This window comes from Cherax quadricarinatus, unplaced genomic scaffold (assembly GCF_038502225.1).
Source record: "Cherax quadricarinatus isolate ZL_2023a unplaced genomic scaffold, ASM3850222v1 Contig85, whole genome shotgun sequence".
Lineage (NCBI taxonomy): Eukaryota > Metazoa > Arthropoda > Malacostraca > Decapoda > Parastacidae > Cherax > Cherax quadricarinatus.
In genome coordinates this window covers 282,079-295,983 of record NW_027195111.1, presented here as the reverse complement: position 1 = coordinate 295,983, position 13,905 = coordinate 282,079, and the positions used below count along the sequence as shown (strand labels likewise).

The 13,905-nt window shown below is 45.4% G+C and overlaps 1 protein-coding gene across 1 annotated transcript; it reads right to left on the bottom strand.

Annotated features, from left to right (window-relative positions):
• Positions 1-277: 277 nt before the first annotated feature.
• Positions 278-5,473, bottom strand: LOC128704584 (uncharacterized). The gene is made up of 2 exons (XM_053799704.2): positions 5,215-5,473; positions 278-455 (listed from the first exon to the last, which is right to left on the bottom strand). Exons 1-2 carry the CDS (start codon positions 5,399-5,401, stop codon positions 295-297), a joined length of 348 nt encoding a protein of 115 aa, XP_053655679.2. The 5' UTR covers positions 5,402-5,473; the 3' UTR covers positions 278-294.
• Positions 5,474-13,905: the final 8,432 nt, after the last annotated feature.

Below are 13,905 nucleotides of genomic sequence, written 5' to 3'. Positions count from 1 at the left end.
GGTAGGTCAACCTACCATAATGGTAGGTCAACCTACCATAATGGTAGGTCAACCTACCATAATGGTAGGTCAACCTACCATAATGGTAGGTCAACCTACCATAATGGTAGGTCAACCTACCATAATGCTACCATAATGGTAGGTCTACCATAATGGTAGGTCTACCATAATGCTACCATAATGCTTAATGGTAGGTCAACCTACCATAATGGTAGGTCAGCCAACAAGATGTACAGATAAAATAATTGCTACTCAACAATAAGAATAATAATGATAATTATTTTGATAAATTTATTAATAACCAATCCCAAAGAGTGATGCAATGAGGCGTAGGAACAGGTCAGGATAGTTTTGTTGCAGTAGTTCCATTGACTTCGCTGTCTCCTGCTGCTGCTTAGGTGTACATAAGGTGCTGGGACAGGTACCTCCGTTCCTCATGGCTGCAAGGGCTCGTTCTGTAATGAATCAGTATTTATTTAGGCCTAGTTATTATGTAAACTATGCGCTAAACCCACCAGGGTCATGGAGTGCTGTAGGGATGAGTCTGTAAGGGTAGTTTAATATGTTTATTATGTTCCCCATACCCATCCTGTGGGCGGTAGTCACCCCATACCCATCCTGTGGGCGGTAGTCACCCCATACCCATCCTGTGGGCGGTAGTCACCCCATACCCATCCTGTGGGTGGTAGTCAGCCCATACCCATTCTGTGGGTGGTAGTCACCCCATACCCATTCTGTGGGTGGTAGTCACCCCATACCCATCCTGTGGGCGGTAGTCACCCCATACCCATCCTGTGGGCGGTAGTCACCCCATACCCATCCTGTGGGTGGTAGTCACCCCATACCCATTCTGTGGGTGGTAGTCACCCCATACCCATTCTGTGGGTGGTAGTCACCCCATACCCATTCTGTGGGTGGTAGTCACCCCATACCCATCCTGTGGGCGGTATTCACCCCATACCTATCCTGTGGGCGGTAGTCACCCAATACCCATCCTGTGAGCGGTAGTCACCACATACCCATCCTGTGGGCGGTAGTCACCCCATACCCATCCTGTGGGCGGTAGTCACCACATACCCATCCTGTGGGCGGTAGTCACCCCATACCCATCCTGTGGGCGGTAGTCACCACATACCCATCCTGTGGGCGGTAGTCACCCCATACCCATCCTGTGGGTGGTAGTCACCCCATACCCATCCTGTGGGCAGTAGTCACCCCATAACCATCCTGTGGGCGGTAGTCACCACATACCCATCCTGTGGGCGGTAGTCACCACATACCCATCCTGTGGGCGGTAGTCACCCCATACCCATCCTGTGGGAGGTAGTCACCCATACCCATCCTGTGGGCGGTAGTCACCCCATACCCATCCTGTGGGCGGTAGTCACCACATTACAGATCCTGTTGGTCGGTAGTCACTCACATACAGATCCTGTGGGACGGTACTTCAAAAGATTACAGAGGTACATAATTGGTCCAGGAACTGGGCTCCAAAGTTTTGATAGCTGAGCAAGTTACAGAGGTAATGAATTCACAATTTACAAAGGTAATGAACTCACAATTTACAAAGGTAATGAACTCACAATTTACAAAGGTAATGAACTCACAATTTACAAAGGTAATGAACTCACAATTTACAAAGGTAATGAATTGCGTTGAAGACTGGTAAAGTACCATACATGGGTAAGGTTTCTGAGGTCAACGCCCCCTGTGTGGGCTGACGGTACTGTAGTATACTAATACAGTGGACCCCCGCATAACGATTACCTCTGAATGTGACCAATTATGTAAGTGTATTTATGTAAGTGCGTTTGAACGTGTATGTTTGGGGGTCTGAAATGGACTAATCTACTTCACAATATTTCTTATAGGAACAAATTCGGTCAGTACTGGCACCTGAACATACTTCTGGAGTGAAAAAATATCGTTAACCGGGGGTCCATAAATACTATTACCTGGAGACCTGGAGTTTACCTGGAGAGAGTTCCGGGGGTCAACGCCCCCGCGGCCCGGTCTGTGACCAGGCCTCCTGGTGGATCAGAGCCTGATCAACCAGGCTGTTGCTGCTGGCTGCACGCAAACCAACGTACGAGCCACAGCCCGGCTGATCAGGAACTGACTTTAGGTGCTTGTCCAGTGCCAGCTTGAAGACTGCCAGGGGTCTGTTGGTAATCCCCCTTATGTGTGCTGGGAGGCAGTTGAACAGTCTCGGGCCCCTGACACTTATTGTATGGTCTCTTAACGTGCTAGTGGCAGCCCTGCACCCATTATGTACCTCTGTAATGTTGAAGTACAGTCCCTGGACCCATTATGTACCTCTGTAATGTTGAGGTACAGTCCCTGGACCCATTATGTACCTCTGTAATGTTGAGGTACAGTCCCTGGACCCATTATGTACCTCCATAATGTTGAGGTAGAGTCCCTGGACCCATTATGTACCTCTGTAATGTTGAGGTACAGTCCCTGGACCCATTATGTACCTCTGTAATGTTGAGGTACAGTCCCTGGACCCATTATGTACCTCTGTAATGTTGAGGTACAGTCCCTGGACCCATTATGTACCTCTGTAATGTTGAGGTACAGTCCCTGGACCCATTATTTACCTCCGTAATGTTGAGGTACAATCCCTGGACCCATTATGTACCTCTGTAATGTTGAAGCACAGTCCCTGGACCCATTATGTACATCTGTAATGTTGAGGTACAGTCCCTGGACCCATTATGTACCTCAGTAATGTTGAGGTACAGTCCCTAGACCCATTATGTACCTCTAATGTTGAGGTACAGTCCCTGGACCCATTATGTACCTCTGTAATGTTGAGGTACAGTCCCTGGACTCATTATGTACCTCTGTAATGTTGAGGTACAGTCCCTGGACCCATTATGTACTTCTGTAATCTTTTGACTACCGCCCACAGGATGGGTATGGGGTGACTACCGCCCACAGGATGGGTATGGGGTGACTACCGCTCACAGGATGGGTATGGGGTACATAATAGATATTAAAATATGCTATCACCAGCAACCCTAAGAACCAGAGCTGGTCTGGAGAGTAGTTGCCACTCAATTTCCGTACTTCCAAACTGCATTCACTGAGTCAGTCGAAGTGACGTTAGAATCATAATCCCTCGTCAAGTGTGTTCAGCCTCTCGGACAACACATCGGTCAACTGCCCTCGCCAGCTTAAAATCCAGTAGCTCTGAGGTCCTGTTTTAATGATATAGGCCTCAAGCAGCATATTACAAACCCACTGCTCGAGCACAAGTTACGCATTTCTGAGGATGTCCATCTGAGGTTTCAGGGATTGTATTCGAGGCTGTGGTTAAAACCAAGGACAAAAATATCTACGAGTACGTTGAGAGACAACACACTAAGTGTCCGGGGCCTAAGACTGTTCAACTGCCTACCAGTAGTCTTCAAGAAGGCACTGGACAGGCACCTCAAGTCAGCATCTGACCAATCGGGCTGTGGTTCGTACGTCAACTTGTGTGTGGCCAACAGTAACAGCCTGGTTGATCGACCCCCGAAACCCTCCCCAGGTAAACTCCAGGTAATAACTCAGCAGTTGAGGACAAAGAAGAAGGTTTTTGACTAGAAACAGTTTGACGCGAGTAAATGACCCAGTTCGCCTGTTGAGATTGTCAACGTAGGCTACGAGGCGGTCGAAAATACACATGAGAAGACAGGAAAATGATCGAGGGAGCACCGTTGAGTGCAGTTGAGGAATAAGTAAGTAAGTAGCAAATTGAGAAATCTATGCAAGAGAGAGTGCGAGGGTCGAAATGAGCTGGAGAACCTGTATTTAAAAGAGAGGGGAAGAATACTGAGAAGAACCACTGAGCACCACGATAGTCACAGTGAAACTCCCCGGAGGAAATAATGAAAGTTAAAATCTACTAAGAGGAGAGGAAAGGAGAGGAAGAGGTAGGGAAGAAATCAGAGATGCCACATCCAGGATAAATAAATGGCAGAGAAGAGATAAAGAGTATACCACTTGTCCAAGTTGATACGAGCTGCTGTGTAATGCATCGAAGTACAGACAAGGACCCGAGAATGTGGTATACTGTGGCGCACGAGATGTACACTATCAGTTAAAGTTTCTCCGGGTAAAGAACCCGATGGTTGGAAGAAGATATAACCCGAGACGGAACGGAAAACAGCGGTAACACCTGAAGCTCAAGACCCCTGGTTGTCTTCAAGACCCCTGGTTGTCTTCAAGACCCCTGGTTGTCTTCAAGACCCCTGGTTGTCTTCAAGATCCCTGGTTGTCTTCAAGACCCCTGGTTGTCTTCAAGACCCCTGGTTGTCTTCAAGACCCCTGGTTGTCTTCAAGACCCCTGGTTGTCTTCAAGATCCCTGGTCTTCAAGACCCCTGGTTGTCTTCAAGACCCCTGGTTGTCTTCAAGATCCCTGGTTGTCTTCAAGACCCCTGGTTGTCTTCAAGACCCCTGGTTGTCTTCAAGACCCCTGGTTGTCTTCAAGACCCCTGGCTGTCTTCAAGATCCCTGGTTGTCTTCAAGACCCCTGGTTGTCTTCAAGACCCCTGATTGTCTTCAAGACCCCTGGTTGTTTTCAAGACCTTTGGTTGTCTTCAAGACCCCTGGTTGTCTTCAAGACCCCTGATTGTTTTCAAGACCCCTGGTTGTTTTCAAGACCTTTGGTTATCTTCAAGACCCTGGTTGTCTTCAAGACCCCTGGTTGTCTTCAAGACCCCTGGTTGTCTTCAAGACCCCTGGTTGTCTTCAGGACCCCTGGTTGTCTTCAAGACCCCTGGTTGTCTTCAAGACCCCTGGTTGTAAGAAGATATAACCCGAGACGGAACGGAAAACAGCGGAGAGTAACACCTGAACCTCACCGAGATTACCTGGAGTTTACCTGGAGAAAGTTTCGGGGTCAGCGCCCCCGCGGCTCGGTCTGAGACCGGCCGCACGCAAGCTGACGTACGAACCCCTGAGACCTCAGATATTCCTCTGTAAATAAACCAGTAACAGTAACATTTGGCAGGTGTTTACTGACCAGGTGGGTCAGTAAGGTCAACATGCGTCTTACAAGAAGAAAATTTTATGTCTCAGAAGATAGCTCTACGACCTATAAGATATTTCTACACCTTATACGATAACTCTACATCTTATACGATAACTCTACATCTTATACGATAACTCTACATCTTATACGATAACTCTACATCTTATACGAGACGAGAGGAGAGACTGACCTTTGATCTTCTGCTGTTTACGCGAACATGGGATCCTGTTTAGGAAGCATTCGATCGTTTTTTCAATTTCTGCACGATCATTAAAGGCTTCTTCTAGGGATTCTCTGTAGGAGGAGGAGTCTTCACCCACGCCTACGCCCACTCCCACGCCCACCAGCAACACCAGTGTCACGACTGCAACTTGCATCTTGAAAGTGGGCAGGTGGTGGTGCTGGTCTTGCAACGACGTCTGCAACCGGACTAGTGGACAGTGTACAAGGTTACCTTCTCTTCACCCCCCCAACACCTGTCTTAACCCCCTCAAACACCCCCCACACCCACACTTGTCTTAACATCCCTTCCCATACCTGTTTTTACCACCTGCAATCCCCTAAATCTTGCAATCTCTGCAACCACACTCGTTATCCCACAAATTACCCACAGCCAGACTATACAACATATACAATACTCACACAATATACCTTCAGGAGAGTAGCGGTGTTATATATATATATATATATATATATATATATATATATATATATATATATATATATATATATATATATATACAAAGACATCAAGTATTATGTGAAGGATGTACCTGGTACCTTGTACCTGGATGCCTGGTACCTGAGTACCTTGCACCTGGATGCCTGGTACCTGGATGCCTGGGCACCTGGATGCCTGGTACCTGGATGCCTGGGTACCTGCATGCCTGGTACCTTGGTACCTGCATGCCTGGTACCTAGGTACCTGGATGCCTGGTACCTGGGTGCCTGGTACCTGGTTGCCTGGTACCTGGGTACCTGGTACTATTAGCTTTATCATACCTCTTCTTAAAGCTATGTATGGATCCTGCCTCCGCTACATCACTCTCCATATTGTTCCACTTCCTGACAACTCTGTGGCTGAAGAAATACTTCCTAACATCCCTGTGATTCATCTGAGTCTTCAACTTCCAGTTGTGTCACCTTGTTGCTGTGTCACATCTCTGGAACATCCTGTCTGTCCACCTTGTCAATTCCTCTCAATATTTTATGTCGTTATCATATCCCCCCTATCTCTCCTGTCTTGCAGTGTCGTCAGGTTGATTTCCCTTAACCTCTCCTCGTAGGACATACCCCTTAGCTTTGGGACTAGTCTTGTTGCAAGCATTTGCACTTTCTCTAGTTTCCTTACGTGCTTGGCTAGGTGAGGGTTCCAAACTGGTGCCGCATACTCCAATATGGGACTAACGTACACGGTGTACAGGGTCCTGAACTATTCCTTATTAAGATGTCGGAATGCTGTTCTGAGGTTTGCTAGGTGCCCATATGCTGCAGCAGTTACTTTTCAAAGTTTATTCTCTATAAGGATTACAATGCTGAGTTTACAGAAATTTGGTTATTGTTTGGTTTACATGTAGTAAAATTGTGATTACAGAGTGTACCACTAGAACGCTTAGCATGGCTAGGCATTTCGGGCAGACTTAGTTTTATTCTTAATTGTAAAATATTACAAATTATGAGGTAAGTTGGTATTATGGCTAAGTGACTAAATACTAGTTTGTGAGTTTAGCAATGTGAATGCTTTTGTTTTGGCACAGTACATAGTTTCAGTATTGGAGTATCACAGGATTCATTATTTTAAGACTGAGATTAATATTTCTGTTTATGGTCAAATGAGTGAGTGAGTGTAAGTGTGAACCACCAGGTGGTATTCGTGTAGTTAGTTGACGGGGTGTATCAGGGAGATAAGATGTTTTCTAATGGTAGTTTTGAAGGTGATGAATGTGTCTGCAGTTCTAGAGTTCTCAGGTAGGGTATTCCAGATTTTAGGGCCTTTGACATACATTGAATTTTTGTAAAGGTTTAGTCGGACACGGGGAATGTCGTAGAGATGTTTGTGTCTGGTGTTATGCCTGTGGGTTCTGTCACAACTATCAAGAAAGCGTTTTAGGTCAAGGTTGATATTAGAGTTTAAGGTCCTGTAGATATAGATTGCACAGTAGTAAGTGTGGATGTACTGAACTGGGAGTAAGTTTAGATCTATGAAGAGTGGGGGGGTGTGTTGCCAGGGATGGGATTTAGTGATTATTCTTACTGCAGCTTTTTGTTGGGTTATTATTGGCTTTAGGTGTGTTGCTGCAGTTGATCCCCAAGCACAAATAGCATAGGTGAGGTATGGATAAATAAGTGAGTGGTATAGTGTGAGAAGGGCATTTTGCGGCACGTAGTATCGTATCTTGGAGAGGATCCCAACCGTTTTGGATACTTTTTTGGCTATATGCTGGATATGGGTGCTGAAATTCAGGTTGTTGTCAAGGTATAAGCCTAGGAATTTTCCCCCATTATTTCTGGTAATTAGAGTGTTGTCAATCTTAATGTTAATTTGTGCATCTCCTGCTCTGCTACCAAACATAATATAGTAGGTTTTGTCAGTGTTAAGCGTAAGTTTATTGGCTGTCATCCAAGTCGATATTTTAATCAGTTCCTCATTCACAATGGTGTTGAGGGTGGCAAGATTAGGGTGAGAGATGACATAAGTCGTGTCATCAGCAAAGAGAATGGGTTTCAGGTGTTGGGATACGTTTGGAAGGTCATTGATGTATATGAGGAAGAGCAGGGGACCAAGGACACTTCCCTGCGGAACCCCAGTATCAAGTGGCCGTGTTGTTGATGCTGTGTCTTTAATGGTGACATACTGATACCTATTAGTAATGTAAGATTTGAAATAAGCAAGCGCATGGCCTCTTATACCGTAGTGATCAAGTTTGTGGAGTAGGATGTGGTGGTCTACTGTGTCAAAAGCTTTTCTTAGGTCAATAAAAATTCCTAGTGGATATTCGTTATTTTCCAATGCTGTGTAAAGCAGATCTAGCATTTTTATGATTGCATCATTAGTGCTTTTATTTTTCCTGAATCCAAACTGGCAGGGGTTGAGTATGTTTTGAGCCGTTATAAATGAATATAGTCTCCTGTGCACGAGTTTCTCAAAGATTTTGGATAGCAATGGTAAGTTAGATATTGGCCTATAGTTGTTTAAGTCTGTAGGGTCACCACCTTTATGTATTGGTGTAACCCTTGCCATTTTGAGTAGTTTCGGGAAGGTGCTAGTCTCTATTGACTTGTTAAAAAGTAATGAAATAGCATGCGAAAGGACTTGGTTGATGTGCGCTTCAGGAGATGTGCTCGGTGTTATACTCACCCCAAGATCTTTTTCCTTGAGTGAGGTTTGTAGTTTGTGGCCCCCTAGACTGTACTCCGTCTGCGGTCTTTTTTACCCTTCCCCAATCTTCATGACTTTGCACTTGGTAGGGTTGAACTCCAGGAGCCAGTTGCTGGACCAGGTCTACAGCCTATCCAGCAACTGGCTGGACAGGCTGGATCCCTTTGTAGCTCTGCCTGGTCCTCGTCCGAATGAATTATTCTCATCAACTTTACATCATCTGTTGTGTTAGTTACTGTTTATCAAGGGCGCTTATCGATAGTGTGTGTGTGTGTCACACACACACACACACAAACAACCTGCATATAGGGGAGAGAAACGCTTTTGACAACGTATCGATCCATCTTGGCTCATTCATAAGTCACACTGACAGAAGAGTGAGTGAGCCAGTACACACAGACGAGGAAGTTAGACGGGACAGTAGGAAAAAGTGGTAGTAGTAAGGGGAGTAGTTTGTGCCACAAGAGACAGAAAGGGGAGAAAAGGGAGGCAATAGTAATAGTACAAATGACAGAGGCAGAAACAGTAGTAAACGAATGGTAGTAAAAATGGGGACAGTCTAAGGACAGAAACAATAGCACTGCAGGAGAGCTAAGGACCTATAAGGGGCAGGACCACAACAACACAGGGAAGAGGGTGGAAACAAGGACAGTATACAGTAGACAGAGAAATGGAAACGAAGAATTATGGTACAAACAGGAAAGAAGAAGAGGTAGTGAGAGAAAAAAGTATCATATGAAGTCACGAGTGTTCTAAAGTTGGAGCTTCTGACAATGTAAGGAGAAAACCAGGACTGAGATTCATACAGGGAAAGTTGTGAATAAGTGATGCTTTAACAAGACGATGTCTGTGGTGGCTAGAAGTAGGGTAGACAGTGTCTGTGGTGGCTAGAAGTAGGGTAGACAGTGTCTGTGGTGGCTAGAAGTAGGGTAGGTAGTGTCTGTGGTGGCTAGAAGTAGGGTAGGTAGTGTCTGTGGTGGCTAGAAGTAGGGTAGACAGTGTCTGTGGTGGCTAGAAGTAGGGTAGACAGTGTCTGTGGTGGCTAGAAGTAGGGTAGACAGTGTCTGTGGTGGCTAGAAGTAGGGTAGACAGTGTCTGTGGTGGCTAGAAGTAGGGTAGACAGTGTCTGTGGTGGCTAGAAGTAGGGTAGACAGTGTAGTGTGGTGGCTGTGGTGGCTAGAAGTAGGGTAGACTGTGGTGGCTAGAAGTAGGGTAGACAGTGTCTGTGGGCTAGAAGTAGGGTAGACAGTGTCTGTGGTGGCTAGAAGTAGGGTAGACAGTGTCTGTTGTGGCTAGAAGTAGGGTAGACAGTGTCTGTGGTGGCTAGAAGTAGGGTAGACAGTGTCTGTGGTGGCTAGAAGTAGGGTAGACAGTGTCTGTTGTGGCTAGAAGTAGGGTAGACAGTGTCTGTGGTGGCTAGAAGTAGGGTAGACAGTGTCTGTGGTGGCTAGAAGTAGGGTAGACAGTGTCTGTTGTGGCTAGAAGTAGGGTAGACAGTGTCTGTGGTGGCTAGAAGTAGGGTAGATAGTGTCTGTTGTGGCTAGAAGTAGGGTAGACAGTGTCTGTGGTGGCTAGAAGTAGGGTAGACAGTGTCTGTGGTGGCTAGAAGTAGGGTAGACAGTGTCTGTTGTGGCTAGAAGTAGGGTAGACAGTGTCTGTGGTGGCTAGAAGTAGGGTAGACAGTGTCTGTGGTGGCTAGAAGTAGGGTAGACAGTGTCTGTGGTGGCTAGAAGTAGGGTAGACAGTGTCTGTGGTGGCTAGAAGTAGGGTAGGTAGTGTCTGTGGTGGCTAGAAGTAGGGTAGATAGTGTCTCTGATGGCTAGAAATAGGGTAGACAGTGTCTGTGGTGGCTAGAAGTAGGGTAGACAGTGTCTGTGGTGGCTAGAAGTAGGGTAGACAGTGTCTGTGATGGCTAGAAGTAGGGTAGACAGTGTCTATGATGGCTAGAAGTAGGGTAGGTAGTGTCTGTGGTGGCTAGAAGTAGGGTAGACAGTGTCTGTGGTGGCTAGAAGTAGGGTAGGTAGTGTCTGTGGTGGCTAGAAGTAGGGTAGATAGTGTCTCTGATGGCTAGAAATAGGGTAGACAGTGTCTGTGATGGCTAGAAGTAGGGTAGACAGTGTCTATGATGGCTAGAAGTAGGGTAGACAGTGTCTGTGGTGGCTAGAAGTAGGGTAGACAGTGTCTATGATGGCTAGAAATAGGGTAGACAGTGTCTGTGATGGCTAGAAGTAGGGTAGACAGTGTCTATGATGGCTAGAAGTAGGGTAGACAGTGTCTGTGGTGGCTAGAAGTGGTCCGGTGGTCTGGTGGCTAAAGCTCCCGCTTCACACACGGAGGGCCCGGGTTCGATTCCCGGCGGGTGGAAATTCCGACACGTTTCCTTACACCTATTGTCCTGTTCACCTAGCAGCAAATAGGTACCTGGGTGTTAGTCGACTGGTGTGGGTCGCATCCTGGGGGACAAGATTAAGGACCCCAATGGAAATAAGTTAGACAGTCCTCGATGACGCACTGACTTTCTTGGGTTATCCTGGGTGGCTAACCCTCCGGGGTTAAAAATCCGAACGAAATCTTATCTTAGACAGTGTTTGTGGTGGCTAGAAGTAGGGTAGATAGTGTCTATGATGGCTAGAAGTAGGGTAGACAGTGTCTGTGGTGGCTAGAAGTAGGATAGTGTCTATGAAGGCTAGAAATAGGGTAGACAGTGTCTGTGATGGCTAGAAATAGGGTAGACAGTGTCTATGATGGCTAGAAGTAAGGTAGACAGTGTCTATGATGGCTAGAAGATGGGTAGACAGCATCTGTGAAGGCTAGAAGATGGGTAGACAGCATCTGTGAAGGCTAGAAGATGGGTAGACAGCATCTGTGAAGGCTAGAAGATGGGTAGACAGCATCTGTGAAGGCTAGAAGATGGGTAGACAGCATCTGTGAAGGCTAGAAGATGGGTAGACAGCATCTGTGAAGGCTAGAAGATGGGTAGACAGCATCTGTGAAGGCTAGAAGATGGGTAGACAGCATCTGTGAAGGCTAGAAGATGGGTAGACAGCATCTGTGAATTCAAATTCAAATTCAAAGTTTATTCTCTATAAGGATTACAATGCTGAGTTTACAGAAATTTGGTTATTGTTTGGTTTACATGTAGTAAAATTGTGATTACAGAGTGTACCACTAGAACGCTTAGCATGGCTAGGCATTTCGGGCATACTTAGTTTTATTCTTAATTGTAAAATATTACAAATTATGAGGTAAGTTGGTATTATGGCTAAGTGACTAAATACTAGTTTGTGAGTTTAGCAATGTGAATGCTTTTGTTTTGGCACAGTACATAGTTTCAGTATTGGAGTATCACAGGATTCATTATTTTAGGACTGAGATTAATATTTCTGTTTATGGTCAAATGAGTGAGTGAGTGTAAGTGTGAACCACCAGGTGGTATTCGTGTAGTTAGTTGACGGGGTGTATCAGGGAGATAAGATGTTTTCTAATGGTAGTTTTGAAGGTGATGAATGTGTCTGCAGTTCTAGAGTTCTCAGGTAGGGTATTCCAGATTTTAGGGCCTTTGACATACATTGAATTTTTGTAAAGGTTTAGTCGGACACGGGGAATGTCGTAGAGATGTTTATGTCTGGTGTTATGCCTGTGAGTTCTGTCACAACTATCAAGAAAGCGCTTTAGGTCAAGGTTGATATTAGAGTTTAAGGCCCTGTAGATGTAGATTGCACAGTAGTAAGTGTGGATGTACTGAACTGGGAGTAAGTTTAGATCTATGAAGAGTGGGGGGGGTGTTGCCAGGGATGGGATTTAGTGATTATTCTTACTGCAGCTTTTTGTTGGGTTATTATTGGCTTTAGGTGTGTTGCTGCAGTTGATCCCCAAGCACAAATAGCATAGGTGAGGTATGGATAAATAAGTGAGTGGTATAGTGTGAGAAGGGAATTTTGCGGCACGTAGTGAAGGCTAGAAGATGGGTAGACAGCATCTTTGAAGGCTAGAAGATGGGTAGACAGCATCTGTGAAGGCTAGAAGATGGGTAGACAGCATCTGTGAAGGCTAGAAGATGGGTAAACAGCATCTGTGAAGGCTAGAAGATGGGTAGACAGCATCTGTGAAGGCTAGAAGATGGGTAGACAGCATCTGTGAAGGCTAGAAGATGGGTAGACAGCATCTGTGAAGGCTAGAAGATGGGTAGACAGCATCTGTGAAGGCTAGAAGATGGGTAGACAGCATCTGTGAAGGCTAGAAGATGGGTAGACAGCATCTGTGAAGGCTAGAAGATGGGTAGACAGCATCTGTGAAGGCTAGAAGATGGGTAGACAGCATCTGTGAAGGCTAGAAGATGGGTAGACAGCATCTGTGAAGGCTAGAAGATGGGTAGACAGCATCTGTGAAGGCTAGAAGATGGGTAGACAGCATCTGTGAAGGCTAGAAGATGGGTAGACAGCATCTGTGAAGGCTAGAAGATGGGTAGACAGCATCTGTGAAGGCTAGAAGATGGGTAGACAGCATCTGTGAAGGCTAGAAGATGGGTAGACAGCATCTGTGAAGGCTAGAAGATGGGTAGACAGCATCTGTGAAGGCTAGAAGATGGGTAGACAGCATCTGTGAAGGCTAGAAGATGGGTAGACAGCATCTGTGAAGGCTAGAAGATGGGTAGACAGCATATGTGAAGGCTAGAAGATGGGTAGACAGCATCTGTGAAGGCTAGAAGATGGGTAGACAGCATCTGTGAAGGCTAGAAGATGGGTAGACAGCATCTGTGAAGGCTAGAAGATGGGTAGACAGCATCTGTGAAGGCTAGAAGATGGGTAGACAGCATCTGTGAAGGCTAGAAGATGGGTAGACAGCATCTGTGAAGGCTAGAAGATGGGTAGACAGCATATGTGAAGGCTAGAAGATGGGTAGACAGCATCTGTGAAGGCTAGAAGATGGGTAGACAGCATCTGTGAAGGCTAGAAGATGGGTAGACAGCATCTGTGAAGGCTAGAAGATGGGTAGACAGCATCTGTGAAGGCTAGAAGATGGGTAGACAGCATCTGTGAAGGCTAGAAGATGGGTAGACAGTTTTAACAGAGGACCAGTCAATAGCATAACAGTGATCCCTGACCTAACATACAAGGGCATCAATGGTATCAACGAGTCTAACACTGTGTCTTCTTTAAGTCTCTCACTGTTATCAAAATGAAGCGCTAAACCTACAAGAGTCATACAGCATCATCGTTACAAGCTGCACTAAATCATTCATGATAATAATAGTCTCTACTGCTCTGTTTACAACGTCAAAATCGCCAGATATTATGTCTGTCTAGGAACTTTTTTCCGCAGCTGTAGGAAAAAAAAGGCCGAAGGCGCTTAAAAAATTTTTTATTCAAACTCGAATTTTTAAAAAAAAAAGTAAAATAAAATTTTGAATATCTAAATAACTATTTTTTTATATTTTTCTAGTAACATTATTTATAAAAAATATTTTGAAATATGACAAACTAATTTTTACATTAATATACA

Bases quoted from the DNA above. Each gene is read 5' to 3' on its own strand.
- LOC128704584 (XM_053799704.2), bottom strand. From the start codon at position 5,401: ATGCAAGTTGCAGTCGTGACACTGGTGTTGCTGGTGGGCGTGGGAGTG. The intron at 456-5,214 runs GTCAGTCTCTCC...GATTCATTACAG, and splicing joins TAAACAGCAGAAGATCAAAG to AACGAGCCCTTGCAGCCATG.